General features: G+C 35.1%; 1 protein-coding gene across 1 annotated transcript in view; it reads right to left on the bottom strand.

Annotated features, from left to right (window-relative positions):
- Positions 1 to 4,772: 4,772 nt before the first annotated feature.
- HOOK1 (hook microtubule tethering protein 1) overlaps positions 4,773 to 22,440 on the bottom strand; it is a 40,607-nt gene continuing 22,939 nt past the window's right edge. Inside the window, exons 16-22 of the mRNA XM_087960365.1 lie at positions 19,496 to 19,589; positions 17,674 to 17,708; positions 17,074 to 17,156; positions 16,506 to 16,606; positions 15,459 to 15,560; positions 14,935 to 15,003; positions 4,773 to 8,492 (exon numbers count right to left, since the gene is read on the bottom strand). Of these exons, the coding sequence (XP_087816491.1) occupies positions 8,322 to 8,492; positions 14,935 to 15,003; positions 15,459 to 15,560; positions 16,506 to 16,606; positions 17,074 to 17,156; positions 17,674 to 17,708; positions 19,496 to 19,589 (655 nt within the window). The 3' untranslated portion in view covers positions 4,773 to 8,321. The remainder of the gene's footprint in view (positions 8,493 to 14,934; positions 15,004 to 15,458; positions 15,561 to 16,505; positions 16,607 to 17,073; positions 17,157 to 17,673; positions 17,709 to 19,495; positions 19,590 to 22,440) is intronic.

The following is a 22,440-nucleotide window of genomic DNA, read 5'->3' as shown; positions in this document are numbered from 1 at the left end:
ACACACATATATACATTTTACAGCATATATTGGGCAATGGTTAAATTTTTTTTCTTTATCTTTATCATAGACGTGATCTGCCTTGTTACAATAGCTCCTTCGTTCTTTTAATGTTTTAATTTCTCTATATAGTTTATAATTAAATGCATGTCTTCTGTCATTTCCATAACTTATCCAGATATCACATATTACCTTTTCTTTAACCACTCATACCAAATGTTCCATATTTCATAATAGTCACTATCTTGTTTATTTTTTAACAATTTGGTTAGGCTCTCCATCTCAGCACATTCATGTATTTTTTTAATCAACATATCCTCTGAAGGAATGAAAGATAATTTCCAGTTTTGTGCGTAGGTTATTCTGGCCGCAGTTATGATGTGAAAAATTAAATATTGATATTTTTGTCCATGTTTAAATCATACTTAGCAGAAAGGTTTTGGGTTCAAGTGTTAAATTTTGTTTTGTTATATTTAAAATCCAATTTCTAATATTTCTCCAAAACTTCTGAGCACATGGGCAAGTCCACCACATATGAAAATATGTTCCTTGTGCCTAGTTACATTTCCAACAGTTGGGTGGTAGGTTGGGGAACATCTTAGCCAGTCTCGCAGGAGGTAGGTGCCAGCAATGAAGCATTTTATATAAGTTTTCTTTATACGAGACTGACATGGTTAATTTGTAATTTGTTTGCCAGATGTGTTCCCACTTATCTAATTCAATACTATGACCCACGTTTTTAGCCCAAATTATCATAGATTCTCTGACTGTTTCTTCTTTTAATTTATAGTCCAAAAGATATTTATATGTTTTACTAATTGTTTCCTCTCCTAGACATATTTTATCTAATTCTTGTGGGGTCATATTAAAGCCAAATTGTTCTCTATCTTTTTTATAATGGGTTTGTATTTGTGCAAAGAGCCACCATGCTATCTCCTTTCCTTGAATTTGTATTTGGTTCCTATTTTTAAGCTCTCCAGTATCATATAATAAATCTTTAAACCTGACAATATTTTTATAATCCAATACATTTGGATGTGTGACTGCTTCCAATGTAGATAGCCACAACGGAACCTTTGGGTATGTTTTTTTTAATCTTTCCCCAGATATTGAACAACACATTTCTTACATGGTGCCTTTGGAAATATGAATGTTGTTTAGATTTTCTATCCCACATGAAGGCATGCCAGCCAAGTTGGAGATCAAAACCTTCTAATACTAATAACCTTCTATTTTCTAATTTAACCCAATCCTTAAGCCAGTTTACCATAGCAGCATCATAATATAATTCAAAATCTGGAAGGCCAAATCCTCCTTTTTTCTTGGCATCCTGTAATAATTTATATTTCACTCTGGGTTTTTTCCCTCTGCCATATAAATTTAGATATACATTTGTTTAATTCTATAAAAAAATTCTTTTCCAACTTGACTGGCACTGTCTGAAACAGGAACAACAGTTTTGGCAAAATATTCATTTTTACTATTGAAATATGTCCCAATAGCGATAACTGCAATTTGGCCCAATTATCTAAATCTTTAACTATTTGCATTATTAACTTATCATAGTTATCTTTTTTAATTGACGAACATCTAGCAGTCAACCAGATCCCTAAGTATTTTACTTTATTTACCACCTGCATACCTAATTTATTTGCTAGTTCTTCCTTCTGCTCCTTTGTACATTTTTTTAACACTTTTTTCTTTGTTAATTTTTTAACCCTGCCTGCCACCTTTCCATATTCTTCTATTTCTCTTAGTAGTATAGGGCTCGCTTCTAAGGGTTCTTCTAATATAAATGCCATATCATCGGCGAATGCCTGGAGTTTATATTCCTCTTTCTTAATTTTTAGTCCTCTAATCCAGGGGTCCCCAACCACCAGTCCACGGACTGGTACCGGTCCGTGGAACAAGTCCTACCGGGCCGCTGGTTTGCTGGGCGCCATCTTTTTTTGATGAAAAAGTGCTTCCGGTGAGCTTTTCCGGGTAGAAAGCTCACCGGAAGCACTTTTTCATCAAAAAAAGATGGCGGCGCCCAGCTAATGCCGGTACCGGGCCGTGCCATAAAAAAGGTTGGGGATACCGGGCCACGGCATAAGAAAGGTTGGGGATCACTGCTTCTAATCTCTTGTTTTTGCCTAATTTGTACTAAGAGAGTTTCTTCTGCTAATATATACATTAGAGGAGCTAGGGGGCAGCACAACTCCCAAGAATACTCTTACCAACACTGACAAGGCAAGTAACTAGTATATAAAAATAACAAACCCAACTCTCTCCTAGGACTGACGATATTACTAGTTTGGTGAAGTAACATCTGCAAGAAAACCACCAAGCTCAGAGAGCATCAAGTACCCCATAATAATCTATGGTTAATATTTTATTTTGAACTAGGAAAGGTTAATATATATTGGACATAGTGATAAAATTGTGGCATGCAGTTTTTCTTTTTATGTATTTAATTTATTTATTTATTTAGACAATTTATATTGCCGCCTACTCGTCCATGGCTATTCAAAGAAGCTTACATAAGGACATAAAAACACAATATAAAATAAATAAATAACAATAATAAAAAAGAAAAATAATAAAATAAAGGCTTTGATGGCCAGTACCTGTCTTGGTAAGCTCCTGAAGGAATAAGTCTTCCCAGATTCTGGATTTCTTTTTGAATCACCATCAGTTGCTTCCTGGTTGTTCTATTGCAGGAGTCTCCAAACTTGACAACTGTTAAATTTGTGGATTTCAACTCCCAGAATTCTGGGAGTTGAAGTTTACAAGTCTTAAAGTTTGGCAAGTTTAAAGAACCCTGTTCTACTAGTGCATTACCTTGATTTGCAGGTTCTGGAGTTCAACCTGGCTACATTATTTCACACAAATAGGATCCTCATTGTTGGGATGTCTCCATTAAGGAAACAATTCTAACTGTTCCAGTTTAGAGAATATCTACATTTCTTTTAGACAAAATTATTCAGGAACAATAAATATTTCAAATAAAAACTTGTAATTCTTGTCCTAAACTTGTTTCTGTTCCTAAATCTGGGACAGCATGAGTAACAGAGATTTAGTTTTTAGTTTTAGGTCCGTTGTTTAGCAAAGGGTCTGTAAAAATTAGGAATAAAACTCTTAAAAGTATATTATTAATTAATTCTGAAGGATTTGCACCAAAGAACATTTATCCTGAAACAACAATTGTTATATTTGTTTTGTGTTTAATTTTACCTAGATTGAAAAATTAAAAAATTATCCATTCACATTTAAATCTGCATGCTGCTTTTCTATCCCTAGTTTCACAATTACTTCTTAGCAAGGAACAATATATTAAGAAACCCAAGTCATAAAGCATAGAAAAAGCAGTAATAAAATAACAGCTGCAGCTACTTTCTCCCATTAATAATAAAGAATAATAATATAAATCCCAACTACAAATCCTGAGCATTCCCAAATCCTTTGCTAATTTTCCAGTGCCAATATTTTGGAATCTCTAACCCAGGGATAGGCAACTATGGCCCTTTTATGTCCTGTGGACTTCAACTCCCATGCTACATCAGGAATTCTGGGAGTTGAAGTATATGGGTCATAAAGGGCCATAGTTGCCCACCCCTGCTGGGCAGTAATTGGTCTGACTGCCCAAAGATTATCTTGAAACTGGTGTATTGTTCCCTGAAGCTGTAATACAGCACATCAGTGTTTGACATGATTACACTAACCCTCAAGTTGTACAACTCACCTTTGTAATATATGGGTCTGAAACTCAGTGGTCTCTTTAATTTTATTGCACTTTTGTCCTAGTGCACAATATTTTACCATTCTTGATAAATCAAATTTGTTTATCTCATAGATGGCTAAACTACTAACTATTCATGCAGATGTACAGCTTTTATTATTAAAAAATGGATATTGTAAGATTCCATCAACACATCTTCATACTTGACTTTTGCATTTGTTTATTGAGGGAAGGTGAAGTGTTTTCTTTGCTTTTTGATTCCACTGATGCTCTTTTGGGCCTCATACTACTTTTGAGGATTTCTCAGTTCAAAAGGATGCTAACCTATCTTTTCAGTTTTTAGCAATTGCGTTCAAAGGAAGTCTTGAGTCTGAAACAAAGTAGTTGGTCACAATATTGCTCCAAAATAATATAGTTTAGATTTTTTTTTTATTCTGTGGTAAGAATTTCTCTAGTTTAGAAATTCCTTTTGGAGTAGCATAATTTGAGTGCAGAGAGCAAAAATGTGATTCATACATCTAGGCAGCAGCTTTGAATGAATGTGAATTTTAATCATGCTTACTCCTAACTGGGGTCTAGTTTTTATTTTATTTTCAGATATGTCCCTTCCATTTAATCACATGGGAGATATAGAGATAGGAGTATCTTTTTAATTTGGTAGGGAGAAAGGTGATTAAAATTTTAGATGATCTTAGTACCAGGATATTGTCTCCTTGATGGGACAGGAGGGGTCAGTAGCTTCAATGACCCTAAGCAGGATGCTTTGACTTTTATCCATTCAGGAAACAAGAAAAAGTCTAATTCAATTACATCCAACGGACCCAAACTTTTACCTCATAAATCAACTGAATTTTAGAAAATGCATTAAAAGAATCTGAGGGATTTGGCTATATTAGCATTGCTATTCTTTTTTTGTCATCATCTTCTCATCTCTTCCTCCTGACTTTGAGAAATTGATTAAATTTGTGATAAACGTATGCTACAGTTGTTAGGAATATGCACTTGGTTTGACACACATTTGATTACAAGTACAACATAAAATAAAACACCATAATATTGTCAATTTTATTGGGAATATAAAACATCTTGAAGAATAAAACCATGTTTACAAGGTAGTGCAAATTATTTTCATACTATTTCTGTACAGTTAATTTTCTATGCACAGACACAAGCATGTATCATATGCATTAAAACCTGGTAAGTCTAACTAAAAATATCTCAGACTTACCACTTAAAAGAAAAAATTAGTAGTGCTTAAAAGTATGTCATCCCAAGCAAATACTGGATTAAAAACATATTTCATCTTAATAAAAAAAACATTAGCCTTTAATAAGCTTTGATTCTAAGAACTGCTTTAGTCAAATGAGATAGAGGTTTTCTAAAAGCAAATATCTGTTTAAAAATGTAATATCTTTATATAAGTAAAATAACTCATTGTATACATAACCAGAATGTCAATGCATAAGTTATACCAGCATGTATTTTGGAACCTACCGTAATGAAAATATTCACATAATCAGTACAGGGAACACATAAGTACCATCGCAGTTAAATATTCTGTATTATGGGAAATAGTACTAGTGACATAAAATCAATTAACTAATTTTAAAAAAGAGTGAATGTGTAGAATCAATTTAAAAAGATTCCAACTGGTTTCATTTTTGCTTTGCTAACTAAGAAAGAGGTATAAAATTCTGGATTCAATTGCTTTGATCAATTATTTAAATTAGATTATTCAAAGGAGGTAGCTTATATTTTGAAATAAGTGCTGTACCAAAAAGGCAACTCAAAATTCAGTTGCCAATAATTATTCCAAAGGACTTCACCCAGTTTTACATTTTATCATCCCCAATGGTCAGAATAAATTGTAATATCCTAACAGTTATTCGTTATTGTTGAGTGTGGACAGAAACACATAAATATATGTATATTGAAGTGTGAGGCACCCACATTCTGCTAGGCTGCACAATCCAGTCTAGGATGTGTATTTTACAGTCTACATGCATATTTAATTATTTTTAGCAATAATTTCACTAATATCACACTTGAAAAGTATCACCTTTTATGTCAATTCTTATAAAATGAAGCAATTAGGAAGTCAGAGCTATAAAATCACAAGACATTTCAGAATATTGAACTAGTTTAGGATTACAAGCTAAACATGACTGAGAGCATTGCTACCATTAAAACTGAGAGCTGGTTATTTTTTCCATCCATAAATAATTGAATTTATTTTGAGGAATTATATTCTAGATCTATTGCAGATGAAGAGGTGAGATATTATATGCAAAAGAGAAAGAAATATTTTTTTTAGGGGCAGCAATAATTATATTTACTGAGCCATCTAATTAGGACTTTTTTCTGCTAATAAACTCAAGTTTTCCATTAGATGGATTTTGAAAAAATAAAAAAATTAGTTTGTTTCTATAAAACTATGCTTTTGGATCAAGTTAGAGATATAATTCTGAACTACTAAAATGCTGTTTCTCCTGGTTCTTTATAATACAAAGATTTGCAATAGTTAAGTAGCAGAACTATACTGGCCAAAACATAACTGTGAGACCTTTATCCAACTCAACTGGTTAATGCAACAGCTTTTGATGATAGTCAGTCATAAATATTTTAAGTTTCTTGCTTCCAGTAAGATGAACTTCAAGTTTTTAATATTTCTCTTCATTCTTAAAATTAGATACAACTCTATTTACCAACGGTAATCATGGTTTGTCTCCACAATACACATAATTGTGACTGAAACTTAATTGAGCAAGATTGTGGTCTAGTGCATGTTGGCTAGTACAAGGAATGAAACAGCCTCTGAGAACTATCAAATCCCAAAGAAGAAAATGGAATGCAACCAAAGAAGAAAATCCAAGAGACAATCAACGAACATATAAAATGCTGAGAACCATAGACTGGGGGGGGGAATGAAATACTTTGACAATACATATAATTACAACTGTATATGTACTTGTCTGAAAATAAATGCCACTGAATTCATCAAGATTTATTCCTGAGTCGTTATACCTGTTGCAATGCTATCAATTTTATTCTGTTTAATATGAAACAAAAATGTTCCAAATGACCAGTCATTCAGTGACCACTAGAATTTGCAACAGTGCTAAATGAGTGGCAGTTATAACCAGTCTTTGAAGTTCCTGTTATTGCAGTGCCCTTGTGGTCACATGGTCACAATCTGGGTGATCAGCAACCGGCTTGAATTTTTTACCTTTGCAGCCGCCTGCAGTCATGAAATCACAATATGCAACCTTCCCTACCGGCTTCTTACAAGCAAAGTCAATAGAAAAGCCAACAGGAAGTTCAAAGCTGTAATTACGTGGGGCTCTCGCTTAATGATCCGCATAGTGCTCATTTAATGATGGTAACCAGGGAGCGTGGTTACCAAAGGGGCAGTCATATGACATTGCACTTTATGATATCACGTAACAACAAAAATTCCAGTCCTAATGACCCTCATTAAGTGAGGACTACCTGCAATCAGGCTTGTGGTACTGTATCTACACAAAACCATTTGATACTGAAGTTATTTGCTCAAGCCAGTTTTAAAATGCAAAAATAGTAAAACTATCATTATAATTTCAATTATAAATTTGGTGCCCAACAATACAAAAAATATTATTAAAAAATCCCAGCTTATAGGCTTCATTTTACTTGAGGTGTATGGGTTCAAGATTGTATTGCATTATAGTTCAATTTCAAATAGAATAATTTCCACCCCTTCCAGTGTGTTTAATTTGAATATGTACATTTCCTTTAAATGGAAAATGTAAAAGTTCTTGAAAGCAAACATACATTTCATTCCTTCAATAAACACTTGTGTGTTTGAAGTTCCTCTTATCTTGATCAACTTTGTGTCATGGTTTTTAAAAACTAACCTCCAAAACAAACTCAACTACTAAGAAAAAAAAACATCTTTACGTAATAAGATAATGGTCAAGTTATTCTAAATCTAATTACTTTTTGCTGAACGGAAGAAGGGCTTGGGGAGAACTCAGTAGGATTACAGCTTTACTCATTAAATTAATTATTTCACTCTACTTTTGGGAATATGGGAGCAACTGCTTGCCATGAATCTTGAAGAATATTCATGAATTTCCAGTTTTAGTGTTGCTATTTAAAGAATAAACTAATATTAAATAAAAAGTACTGTGTAGACCCATCACTAATAAAAACCATTCTTATTAAAGAATAAACTAACTTTAAAGAAAAAGAAGACATATCACTAATGAAAAATATTCCTATTAAAACCAGTGATTAACCTGGAGTGAGAACCTTAAAAGTAGAACTTTAAATACAACAACAATTTACATATCTTTATATACAGTACAATATAGAATGATAACAAATATAAATCATTTAAGAACTGTGCTTTTAAACATATCCCCAATCTTTTCAGAATCCCAAAGGAAACATTAAATGTTTTTTGTTTCTTATCATCTGCCTTAATTAGATTTAGCAGCAGATAGATCCCATTTGTAAAAGAGCTGATGTCCTGCATCATAGTTTATTTTTTGTCTGACATTTTAAAACAGGAATAATGAAATAAATTAAGGACACTTTAGGGTAGGCTATCTTCTATGACTTAATCTGACGATGTAGGTGGTGCTTTAACAGAGAGATTCCTTCGGCTGTTGGTCAGTCGCCGTTGTTGAGCAAGGAAAGACTGTGCAGGTGGGTATGAATGACCATCCCTGTAGATGGTATTTCCACTGAAAAGTCTGGATTCCATTCCTAGTTTATGAAATGCTAAACTCTGCAAGGAAACAGAATAAACTACTTAAATCCATGCTCTTCATTCAATCTCAAACAAAGCTAATATTTATGATGGCTGACTTTTAGTGTATTACTACATTATTAATGCATACATTATTTCTTTTTTTCTGCCTTATTTAAGAGATACATTTAATATCTGGCATAGTAAACAGGCATTGAACATGCACAGATAATATGTGTTAGGGTTTGGGGATTAACCCCTAGCAGAGTATTGCAGCAGTAGTCAAGCCAGGCAGCCAAAGAAGAGCGGAAGGGCCCCAGAGTATACACACACTGAATACAAACACTGTTTGTAGTTTAAATAGTTTTTAATCCAGTTAGAGTTTAAGCATTGTCATTCAGTCCATTAAGTCATTCACAGTATTTCCATCCAGTAAGACTCACTAGTATAGTTCAAGTTAAGAGTCCTTGCAATATCTTTATCAGCCGATAAAGATATTTTCTCCTCCTCCGGTTTCACTCTCCAGAGAAACAAACGCTGGATATTCAGCAAACAGTAGCAAACAATAATAGTTCAGTCACAGGCACTCACAGTCAGTAATCACAGTTAGTCGCAGCAGCACAGTTACAGTAAACAGACAGAACACAGTTACAGCTTTCCAGCTTCTAATGCTTCCTTATATTGTAACTTCTAACCGCACCCTTAATCGGCTAATTGCCTGCTGCATTGTACTTAAAGTGATAAGCACTTAAACCATGATATCTAAGTTTTATATATTTATTCACCCAAACCATATTTGGTATCAATGTTATACCTAACATACTCCCCTTTTGGGTGAAATAAATATATAATACCTTTACAATCTTATCCCATATTTTTCACAACTCTCCTGGTGCTTACTGGCACCTTGGGCTTTAGTAAAATTATCAGCTAAATTGTCCTCCGACATACAGTACTCTAGCTGAATCATCTTACTTCTTACAGATTGTCTCACGTTTAGGTATCTTAAATCTGTATGCTTGCTTCTTGTTTTTACTCCAATATTTGTGGCCATTTGAATTGCTGCCTGATTATCTTCATGTATAATTATAGGATAATCTACAGTTATACCTATATCAATTAACATTTGTTTATACATTATTAATTCTGTACATAACAATGATAAACAGGAGAATTCTGCCTCCATAGTAGACAAACTTATATGCTGTTGTCTTATTGACTTCCAGCCTATTAATGTCTTACCCAGCATTATGGCTGTTCCTGAAGTCGACTTTCTAGTGTCTCTTTCTGATGCAAAGCTAGCATCTGCATAAGCACTCAAAATTAAATCACCCTTTGGTTCTAAATACAATGAATAATTCATTGTCTTTTAAGATATCTTAATATCCTCTTAGCTGCATTCCAGTGTCTTTCACACGGTGCAGAATTGAATCTAGCCAACTGATTCACGCAGTACGATATATCTGGTCTAGACCAATTACTAATATAACTCAAACTACCAATTAAAGATTGATAAATCACCTTATCAAACTCAGGGCTTTGTACATCAGTGTTGCTAAACTCCTGACTCATTGGAGTCTTAGCTGGCTTACAAAGCTCCATCTTATAATCTTTTAGCAATTTGCTTATCTTATCTTCCTGAGATATCTTAAAACCTTTCCGTGTTTTCTTTATATTCAAATCGAGATACTTCTTTATCTCCCTAATTGCTTGATCTTTATTCTCTTTCCTAATGATGCTATTATTTTATTTGCTTCATCATTAGTTTCAGTAATCAATGCAATGTCATCTGTGAATAGTAATAATAATGATACTTTCCCATTTGTCTCCTCTTAAACAGACATGGATCGGCTAAACCAGCTTTAAATCCTATATTGTCTAGTTCCTTTACAATATACTGGTTCCATTCATAGCCTGATTGTTTAAGACCATAGAGACTTTTCTTTAACAACCAACAATCATTATTATCCTTACTTTCACTTTTAATACCAACAGGTTTATTCATATAAATAATATGTTTTAATGGGGCGTGCAAGTAAGCAGTTTCCACATCTAGATGGTTAACTATATAGTTTTTACTAGCTGCCCACACTAAAGCTGCCCTCAAGGTTGCTGCCTTAAGACTAGGTGCAAACACCTCATCATAGTCATTAGCATTCTGCCTAAAACCTTGGGCTACTAACCTTGCCTTATGGATTAAATTACCATCCTTATCTATTTTTACCTTAAAAATCCATTTGCAGCCAATGGATTTCTTTCCTGCAGGTAATTTGGCATTCTCATACACCTTCATATCACTTAATGAATTCAGTTCCTTATTCATTGCTGCATACCATTTTTCTTTTTCCTTATTAGGATACTTTTTAATTTCTTCTACAGAATTAGGAACTTGATTAATCTGGCACACTGTGTTAGCCTGGTACCTATCAGGCGGTCTAGATACACGTGTAGTTCTTCTGGGAATCACAGGGCTTACAGGAGGACTTTGTTGAACTACTACTTGTTCATCTTCCTCATCCTGTTCAGCTATTGAATCTGTTTCTTCCTTTATGGGCACTATTTCATCCTGTATTTGTCTCTTTACTTTATTTTTAAAGTTACAGGGATAACTAATGGGATTTCTATAGGATTCAATAATTACATCTTTATTGGCATCCTGTTCTAATTTCTCCCATCCTTCATGTTCTAGAAATTGGGCACTAGCACTACATAACACTTTAGATGTGCCTTTCTCCCAAAATCTATATGCCCTATGGTTTGCCTGATAACCAACGAAGAAAAATCTTTTAGCTCTATGTTGCCCTTTTTTTCTGAGTTGTGCAGGAATATGCACCCATGCTGGTGCACCAAATGTGTGCAGGTAACTTAGATCAGGTTTCCTGCCATGCCACCTGGTAAATGGAATTTCACCTGTTGTTGTATTAACAACGTTGTTCAATATGTTATTAGCACACATTGTAGCCTCCCCACAAAGAATCAGGTAACCCAGAATCATTTAACATTGTTCTAACCATTGCCTGTAGTGTTTGGCCTCTTCTTTCAATAAAAGCGTTATGTTCTGGCCTGTATGGAGCAGACTTCTTATGCTCTATTCCAGCTATCTTAAGTCTGTTCTGGAATTTGTTATTAATAAATTCCGTGCCATTATCTGTCACCAGGGTTATCAGTTGACGTTTAGACTTTCTTTCAGCAAACCTAAGCCAATTGAAAAAATGTTGATATGTTTCAGTTTTGCTTTTCATTAAATAGCAAAACCCATATCTAGAATAATGGTCCATAATGCTCAGTATATATCTAGCACCCCCATACTGGGTTTCTTTGGACCTATTATGTCTGCAAATACTACTTCTAAAGGCTCTTTTGTTTTGAAACCATTTAGCCTATTTGCAGGCAATACTTTGCTCTTATCTTCACAGCAAACATTACAACGCAAATATTTATCACAAGGTTTTAACCTTATTCCTTCAGATAACTCAACTGTACGTTTTAGCATTTTAAAATTTACATGCCCCAAACGCCTATGCAATAAATGGATACATTCATCATGAGGCTTTATATTATTAAATACAGTTTGAGCCTCCCTTTCTTACTATTATCTAATACATATAATGTTCCATTTAAAGCTGCAGTTACCCTTTTGTTATTTTTTTCAATTATGCAATTATTATCCTTAAAAGTAATTACATAACCTAATTTATCTAATACCCTTACTGAAAGCAAATTAAACTTTAGTTGCGGTACATACAACATTTTTATATCCTGGTTTATGTACGGACAACGTGCAAAACCTTGACCTTTAGCTTTCAGTTTCCAGCCGTTAGCAAGAGATATATGTTGAGAGCTTGTAGACATTTTTATAAATTTTGTCTTATCTCTTGTGATGCAGTGGGATGCGCCACTGTCAACCACCCATAAATTATTCTTCACATCAGAGTTGCTAAACGTGGCTAGTTCAAATGCTTTCTTTGGCTTTTTTACATTCTGGCTTTTTCTCTTTTGCAGAACCTTGCCAAATGTCCTCTGCCTCCACAATTAAAACATTTTTAATTGTGTATGCGTCGAGATAAATTCTCTTCTTCCAGGTGCTTTATTTTGCTTTGCTGGTTTCTTTCAAGCTTTGAAGATAATTTCTCTTCTTTCTTATCTTCTCTCAGCTCGTCACGCCACGCCTTCTTCTGGCTTCTTCTAGTAGCCTGCCTGTAATCTCGGTTAATGAGAGGCTTTCTTTTGGCAATACCTCTTACGAAGTCACATAGTCATCATAGCTTTGATCTAATGAAGATAATATTATGTAGACTTGTTGCAGTTCATTAAATATAAGCTCTTTTTCTTGCAAATCTTGAAAAATGCTCTTCATACAGTTTAAATGAACTAACATATCTCCATTCCTCTGAAGATGCGTTCAAAAAGCTTCCGTGTAAGATTTATATGTGCTCCTACACTGTCCCGAACATAAATCTTCCTGAGGTTCTCCCAGCAGTTTGCAGCATTTTCTTCTCCACGAATATGGACAAGCTGCTGATCACAGAGAGTCAGTCCTATGATGCATAAAGCCTGCTCATTCTTCAGTTTAAAGTCTTGTAACTTTTCTTTATCATCATCATTAGCAGGATCCCAGCTACTCACATCTGGTGGGTTTGCTATAATGTCCCACAAACCTTCTCTGCGTGAAGTAAACTACATTTCATTGACCATGAAACATAGTTTGTTCCATCCAGCCTGGATATCATGGACAGTTGTGACAAATTTACTTGTGCCATTGCTCTTCAGATATTGTGACTATTTTAAACTAATTAAAACAGTTTGTTTTTACAGTAATGTGCAACTCACACCAACTCTCTCTGCTATATCCTGGTTAGTTAGACTATGCTGCTGGGCCCATAACCAATGTTAGGGTTTGGGGATTAACCCTAGCAGAGTATTGCAGCAGTAGTCAAGCCAGGCAGCCAAAAGAAGAGCGGAAGGGCCCCAGAGTATACACACACTGAATACAAACACTGTTTGTAGTTTAAATAGTTTTAATCCAGTTAGAGTTTAAGCATTGTCATTCAGTCCATTAAGTCATTCACAGTATTTCCATCCAGTAAGACTCACTAGTATAGTTCAAGTTAAGAGTCCTTGCAATATCTTTATCAGCCGATAAAGATATTTTCTCCTCCTCCGGTTTCACTCTCCAGAGAAACAAACGCTGGATATTCAGCAAACAGTAGCAAACAATAATAGTTCAGTCACAGGCACTCACAGTCAGTAATCACAGTTAGTCGCAGCAGCACACAGTTACAGTAAACAGACAGAACACAGTTACAGCTTTCCAGCTTCTAATGCTTCCTTATATTGTAACTTCTAACACGCACCCTTAATCGGCTAATTGCCTGCTGCATTGTACTTAAAGTGATAAGCACTTAAACCATGATATCTAAGTTTTATATATTTATTCACCCAAACCATATTTGGTATCAATGTTATACCTAACAATATGCTATATAATTGATCTACAAATTATGCATGATAATCCTGGAATAATTTCTAGAAACAGCGTTACTTAAAAGTAGTATCACATTTGGAATATGGCTACTGAAAAATGTATGACAAATATAGATTCCAGCACTGCAGGAATGGACAGTCTATAACACTCAAAAGTTGTGGCATCAAGCCCATTTCAGATCACACCACCATTTAGCAACAAAACAGGTAGCACAATTTTTGATGTTATTTTACCACCCCCCTTGCAGGACACTTAAGAGGCCTAAAGGCCATTAAGTTGAATGCTCAGTATGTGAGAACAAAACAATACTGAGGTCAAGAATAGCTGAGAAGATGAATAACATTAAAAATCAAGTAAAATGTTAAGTAAAAATTAAGACTTTTACTTAGGAGGAAGAATTCAAAGGCAATTATGTTATTGTGTCACTCAAAAACTAGGACCTTCCAGAGGGATCCATGACTAATTCTATACAGCAGGAGTCTCAAAACCTGGAAACTTTAAGACTTGTGGACTTCAATTCCCAGATTTCCCCAGCATGGCTGGTTGGGGAATTCTATGAGTTGAAGACCACAAGTCTTAAAGCTGCCAAGTTTGGAGACTCCTGTTATAGAGTAAAGGACCCCATCAAACATTTCCGTAAAACAACACGGTCTAGTAGGGAACTCTGCAAAGAAAAATAAACTGCATGTAATCACAAGGATCCCAGAGAAAAATCATCATTTCAATAAATATTAATCATATCAGATCTAGCTATTTGATTCTGAAAATATTAAGAATAAAATCCAATGCTACACAAGGACAGAAATAATTGTGCTTGAATACTTAGATACTCCCCTATCCCCACCCTGTGGCTTCCACTAGCTTCTTAAAATCTGCTGCACAAGGTTAGGAAATCATATTTGGGGGCCTGTCACAGGAAGCTGCTTCCATCAGTAGAATATATTTGAATTTCACCCATGTGAAAACTTTCCCTTGTGCACAGATACAGTAACTCACCTGGTTATGCCATGCAGATACAATTAACTTTTCTTCATGCTCCTGAATCCTGGCTGATTTACACTGACCCTAAAATGAATTTGTAAGAAGTATAATGTAAGTGGAAGAAATTATATGACATTCAAGGCAACAAAATGATTACTATATGCATAATTTTGTAAAGCAACACATAAGCCTAAAAAAAAGACAAAAATTTTACTGCTTTATATTATCTTCAGTAATAAACTCAGATTTTAATTATATTTCTTCTGGCTTAATTTTAGTTCATTACCAGTGTGTCTCAACCTTGGCAATTTTAAAAGGTGTGGACTTCAACTCCCAGAATTTCCCACCCAGCAATGAAGGAAAACATATTAAAATAGTTTTTAGTTTTACTGTTTAGTTTTATATTTTGTTCTATTGTTGTAAGTTTCCTTAAGTGTTCACATGACCAGAAATCAAGTATGCATTTAATAAATATATAAAAACACTGTTGCCTGATGGTGAGATGCATGGCATATAAATTGAATAAATAAATAAAATACCTCAAGTGTTTCTATTCTTTTGTCTTTCTCTGCCAACTGTTTTCTTAGCGACATTATTTCAGCAGATGCTGGTTTTAATTTGGGATCTAAAGTTTTTATGACCTGCAGAAAGAACATACATTATATTTACAATGATTTTTATCCACTTACAGAAATAACATATGCAACAATTACATCGATCAACTAGCCTAAAATTTGCCATTCTAACTGAACAAGCCACCTTTATTAAAAAAGTTTGGAACAATTTTGTACGGTGACTTCTATTCTTTCTTCCAGAATGTTTTTTCAACCTTCTGGTCTAGCCTATAGCTCCAGTCTATTGATTCTATTTCCATTTATTTACATCAACAAATTCACTCTGCTTTTCTTGCTTTTATGGGTTCAGTCTGAGAAAAAGCTTTCTGATGCCTATCATATGTGATGTTTATGACATAGTTTGAAGGGATTAAACATTTCTTATTAATCCTTCATCTAAATGAAACGGATATAGTGCATATATCCTTTTGATAAAGCTATCAGTGATTGAAGTAAAAATCCAGAGTGCCACAGATTTTATTTTATTTCCCTTTTTCAGGATGAGATAAACCTTTCCTAGAAAAGCAGAATAAGCTAATGTTAAGGGTTTGAGTGTGTTTGTTTATTTGTTTAATTATTTTAGATCACAACTGCAAACTATTTTGTTGTAAGCATCAGGCTTCAAGTCAGGAGAATGTGAGTTCTATTCCCGCATTGGGCACAAAGCCAGCTGAGTGACTTTGATTCAGTTATTTTTTCTCAGCCCTAGAAAGCAGGCAATGGCAAATCACTCCTGAAAAATCTTGCCAAGAAAACTGCAAGGATTTGTATAGGGAGTCTCCAAGAATCAGGCACAATTGAATTGTAGAAAAAAGATTAAATTAGATACTGCCACATAGTTAACTAAATTAGGAAACTTAAGTATGGAATAGAGAACTAATGTAGCTTTCAAATAGTAGAAGTGGGAGTGGAACAATTTTCCAGTTCAAGAGTTCTTAAATAATTCATTGGTTTAGAGAAAATAATACTCACAGTTCTTGCTTTTTCTAAATACATCTTATATCTCTCTTCCATTGATTTCATATCTTCATCTTTCTTATGCAAAGCAGCTTCTAATTCTTCTATTTTTTGTGCTATTATTAGAAAACCCAACGTAATATTAGTAGAGATAAATATCCACATCTGGAACAACCAATAACATGTGAATACTGTTACCTCTGGGAGGCCTAAATGATCAGTAATTAGTTGTAATCCATTAAGAATACAGATTGCGATCCCATTAATGCCGATAAAATTTGGATTTTAATAAAACATCTGAGGGATCACAAGTCCTCATTTTGCCTTACCAGCTACATTCACTGTAGTATTCAGAAATACAGCTCAAAGTTATCATACGTACTGCATTTAATAAAATATGATTTTTAAGAATGAAGAAAAAAGGGATATATCCTTCAATTTATACACTTGCAGTATTTTATCAATATACTGGGTAGTAAAAGAAATCAAACAGAGAAAGTTAAATGTCCTCCAAAGTTTATATATGCAATAGGAATAATGTATACCTGAAGCAAAAAGTTAAAGGGGTAAAACATCACTTTACCATTTTGATTTAAATCTGGTTGAAGGTCTGCAAGAAGAGCTTCCTTCTTCTGCAGTTCCTTGTGGACTTCATTTAATTTCTCCCTGAAAGTATATGGCTTCTTTTAATTAAAAAGCAACATAACTGACATTTTATTTTATATAAAAAATAGCATGTTACCTTCTCATCTCACAATTATAAGAAACACTAAAGCACACCATCCCATCACAAAACCAATACAATGCTATTAAAAAAACAAATTAAGGTCATAACATAGGTGAGAAGTACATAGTTATCCTAACAGCTATGAATTCCTGAACAAACCCAGACTCTCCCTCAAGGTTTTGGAGGATGAATGCCTAAGGGGAATCCACAATTATTGAGTTACAAGATCAATATGTCTGGGAAGGCAACAGAGAGGACCATACAACAGCAAAAAACCCCACTTGTCTATGGTCCCCCATTTTATGTACATATTTTACTACTAATAAAAGCAGCATTTTCTTCCAATTCCACAATGGTGTTACAAACAGGGAAAAAAGATTAGTTAAATAAGTCAGAAAAAGTCTTGTTTTAATGTCTGCTCACATGCATACAAAGAAATATAAATGTATCACTTACATATGGGCTGCTATCTTCTGCTTCAATTGACTGGACTGCAAATAATAAATAAAAGTGACTAGAAAGTTATTGATCATATGATCACACACACACACACACACACACACACACACACACACACACACAGAGGTAACTATGATCAACCCCACTGTAGAGCAATATTAAAAACTACTGAGTCCTACTTCATTACATAACTAGAATAGACCATGTTTCAGGATCTTTATTCAACGTCCAATAAAAATAAAGAAAATTATATTCAGTCTATGTTTTTCCCATATCATAATTGCCCTGTGATTTTTAGGAATGGCCATGCATTACATTAGTTCCTTTTTTGAAACTTTGCTTAGTTATTCATGAACTAATTGCTCTCAACATTAAAATATGTCATATACTTGTATTTGTTTAAGTAAAATGCATGTTTTAAGTGCAATTTATACAAAAGACAGAATATTTACTTTGAATTTAAGATATTCCATATCCAAGGAATGATTAAAGACTGACATAGTTATAAACACATACAAAAATCTTGCACAAGCTTTCCTGCTTGTTAATCAAAGTTGTCAATTCCTACTGAAACCAAGCCTGAATATTCCTTTCTTCAGAAAAATGAACTCACTGTGTATATTTGTATACATATATTCAAACTAGCCCAATACTCGTGCTTCGCTATGAAACTATGTGGTTGGGCTTAGTTTTTGGGGAGGAAAATAAGGGGGGGGGGGATTCTGCCTCTGCCTACCAGCATCCATCGGTATTCATCTGGCTAGTGTCCTGTCAGTGTGTGAGAGAGTTGAGGGCTATTTGGAAACTGAAACAGTATTTGCTGTGTGAGCAAGAAGGAAACAGCAAGGAGCCTGGGCATGACTTAGCTCAACTGTTCTGTATTAAAGCTGCTTAGTGCTGTGAAACTAAAACTGAAACTCCTCTCCTCTGCTCGTGTTTTGCATTTGGAACAGATTTCTTTTCAGGTGGGGAGGGGAAGTAGATCTCCTTAGCATCAGAGCGTGTTAATAATAATATACAAAATAGTAATGCTCTGATGGTCGTTTTGAAAAATCCTTTCTTAGTGAGCATCTAGAAGCCAAATTTCAAGTTTGTAGGCTTTACAGTTCTGGAGATTTTGTGATAATGCAGGAGTGGTATTTCACTTTTATATATACAGATAATGCATTTTCATCCTAGAACTGGCCAGAGGCCATATTCCAAAAGGACAACTCAGGTTCAAATTTAATCAGCCTTAATACAAATCACTATTGGTTAGAATTACTTCTCTGTAGAATAAAGTATCCCATTAACAAAGTTAACAGATTCTTGTATGTATAGACACAAATAGTCTTCTAACTGGAATAAATTATGCAGAGAAAAGCTCATATAGCAAACACCTGCACATTCTTATTATGTAATAACTTACACTAAAGTTATTAGAGTATTTGGAACTTTGATGTTTTATTATGAAATATAGATGGTGCTCCACTTACGATGAAAATTGTGGTTGTAGAGTGCAATATCATATGACTGCATCACTTGCCAACGGCAATTCTGCCAGTCTTGATTGCCATGGTTAAGCGAGGACTGCAAAGGTCGTGAAAACAATACCTTTTGGAATTCCAACTTCCTGCCAGCTTCCCCACTGACTTCTCTTGTGGGAAGCCAGCAGGGAATCTCATAAATCGCAATCACTTGACCACAGACACACTGCAACACTCACTGTACAAGGACCTGCTGTAAATACCATCTGTTCAGTACTGTCATAATTTTGAACAGTCACTGAACAAATGGACGTAATCCAAGAACTACTTGTATATTCCGATGTCATACCTACCCTTTCTTTTTCTGACTTGGACTCTTGTTCCTGCAAGGATTTCTGAAGGTCTTCAATCTGCTGCTGCAGCTCCCCAAGATGCTCCTTGCTCAGTCTATCATAAAGCATTAATCATAAGACTATTTAATAGAGTTCAAATCTTCAAGCATGAAATCGTTGTTCTTGCAAGATTAACACCGATATTCTAGCTGGTAGCAAGAACATCCTTGACTACCTCTCTATTGAGGGACTTAATCCCTCTAATTAAATTAGAGATAATCCTCAGGTTACAATGATAAATAGAACTGAGATTGCTGTCACTAAGTAATGCAGTCATCAAGTGACTGCACAGCATAGTGACATTCCCAGTTGCTGTCATTACTATAAGACGCATGGGTCATCTTTAACCAGAAAGTGGCAGGAATCCCAGGTAAGGAGCAAAGGGATGTCTTGGCGAAGAAGGATGAAGGCATGTGTATGCTGCACATTAATTGTGGGATGGCAGAGGGGGGTTTTGGAGGCCTGGTGCAGACCACATCCAAGCCTAAGAAGCTGCAGGGTAGATGCTACGGCACAAGTGCAGGAAGCCCAGGGAACGGATTGTGCAATTAAAGTCAATGGGAGAGCCAGCAGAGTAGGTTGTATGTTGCTCTGATAAGTCCTTCTGGCTTTCTCTGCTTGCAGTGTGATGCAAGCACAGGAAGACCAGGAGGACTTACCAGAGCAACATACAACCTACTCTGCTGGCTCTCCCATTAATTTTAACTTGTGGGAAGCCAATAAGGAAAGTCTCAAGTAACAACTATGTAACTATAGGACACATCCACCATCAGAACTGCAAGCTGGTGGCCAAGCAATAGCAGTCTCATGATAGTTGAGCACCTGATTATGACATCGAACATGTAAACAAGCTAAATACATTACTAACATGGGCTGCATCCTGCCCATACCCTTTTATCTTTCTTGGTGATTTCAATCTACCTCATATTGACTGGACCCTAAATGAATGTACAACTGAAATCATACACACAACCTTCTACAATGCTATTACAAATCTGGGACTGGAACAACTAGTAACCAACAACACTAGACTAAACAACTGCCTCAATCTCATCTTCTGCAATAGTTTGAATTTAATTTACGGAATACAAACTAAAGAACCCTTTTCCAGCAGTGACCACAATATGATTGACTTTTGTCTCAACATACGCCCACACAAAAATCACCACAATGATGTAATCCCCAATTGTAACTTCAAAAAAGGCAACTATGATCTTATAGACAACGATCTCTCATCCCTTGATTGGCAATCTCTATTCACTGGATGCAATACTGTTGAAGACCATTACATTATTTTTACTTGAAGTCAAAAGAGTCATCAAACTATATGTACCAACAACAACTCCCAAAACAAAACAAAAAAGCAGATTACCCATAACAATAAGGAAACTTCAATCCAAAAAGAGATCACTCTGGCGGAAAAACAAATCTGGTCACGTTGCCAATTTCAAAAGCCGATACAAAAATTTATGCCACCAGATAAAGACCGAATGCACCAATTATCACATTAAACAAGAGGAAAACCTTCTAAGCATCAATTCCACCCGTGCTTTTTACAATTTTGTAAACAACAAACTAAAGGACTCAAGGTCCATCCCACCCTTGATAGGACCTGATGGTAAAGACTGCAACGACGACACCATTAAAGCAAACCTCTTTAACACATTCTTCGGCTCAGTATTTGTAAACAGCAATGGATCATGCCCAGTATTTCCTAGCCGTACCACAGATAACAACAATGATCTAATACATATCGATTTTACAGAAGACAATGTTGAAAAAGCACTACGCAATCTAAAACCATCTCTATCTATTGGACCGGATGGAATATGTGCCTACTTCTTAAAAAAGCTATCCACTGCCATAGCCAAACCTCTAAGCATAATCTTTGAAAAATCTTTCAGGACCAGCTCCTTGCCTAACCTATGGTCACAAGCCACAGTCATCCCCATCTTCAAAAAGGGAGACCCAAGCCTAGTTGAAAATTACAGACCAATCTCCTTATGCTGTGTCACCTGTAAAGTCATGGAATCAATTATTAACCAATCCATCATCCTCCACTTAGAGACAAACAACCTACTCTCCAATAAACAATTTGGTTTCAGAAAAAAACTATCCTGTAATCTGCAACTCTTACACTGCAAAAACATATGGACGACACAACTCGACCAGGGCAAAGCAATAGACGCAATCTACATAGACTTCTGTAAAGCCTTTGATTCAGTGGTACACAGACAAACTACTCCTAAAAATAAAATCCTATGGTATCTCTGGACAACTGAATAACTGGATAGAAGCATTCCTGTCAAACAGACAACAAATGGTCAAAATTGGGAGCGTCCTATCAAATTCTGTACCTGTCAATAGTGGTGTCCCCCAAGGCAGTGTTCTAGGACCAACTCTCTTCATACTCTACATAAATGACCTCTGTGATCATATTAAGAGCAATTGCATTCTCTTCGCTGATGATGTAAAGCTGTTCAATACCACAGACAATACTGCTACCCTACAAAAGATCTTGACTATGTATCAGAATGGTCAAACAAATGGCAACTTCAAATCTCAACAAATAAATGCTCTGTCTTACATATTGGCAAAAAAATCAGAAAATAAAATACAAGCTGAATAGTCAAGATCTTGTTGATGACCCAAGCTCTGTAAAGGACCTTGGAATACTCACCTCTAATGATCTAAGTGCTAGAGCCCACTGCAACTACATAGCCAAAAAGGCATTAAGAGTTGTTAACCTAATCCTACGTAGCTTTTTCTCTGGTAATATCACACTACTAACCAGAGCATACAAAACATTTGCTAGACCAATACTCGAATACAGTTCATCAGTCTGGAACCCACATTACATATCTGATATTAGCACAATTGAGAAAGTCCAGAAATATTTCACAAGA

The sequence above is a fragment of the Notechis scutatus genome, chromosome 3 (genome assembly GCF_049901735.1).
Source record: "Notechis scutatus isolate UNSWTSFEM ecotype Mainland chromosome 3, rNotScu1.2, whole genome shotgun sequence".
NCBI classification, from domain to species: Eukaryota; Metazoa; Chordata; class Lepidosauria; order Squamata; family Elapidae; genus Notechis; species Notechis scutatus.
Note: the sequence above shows the minus strand (reverse complement) of the source record. Positions and strands in the feature narration are given on the sequence as shown.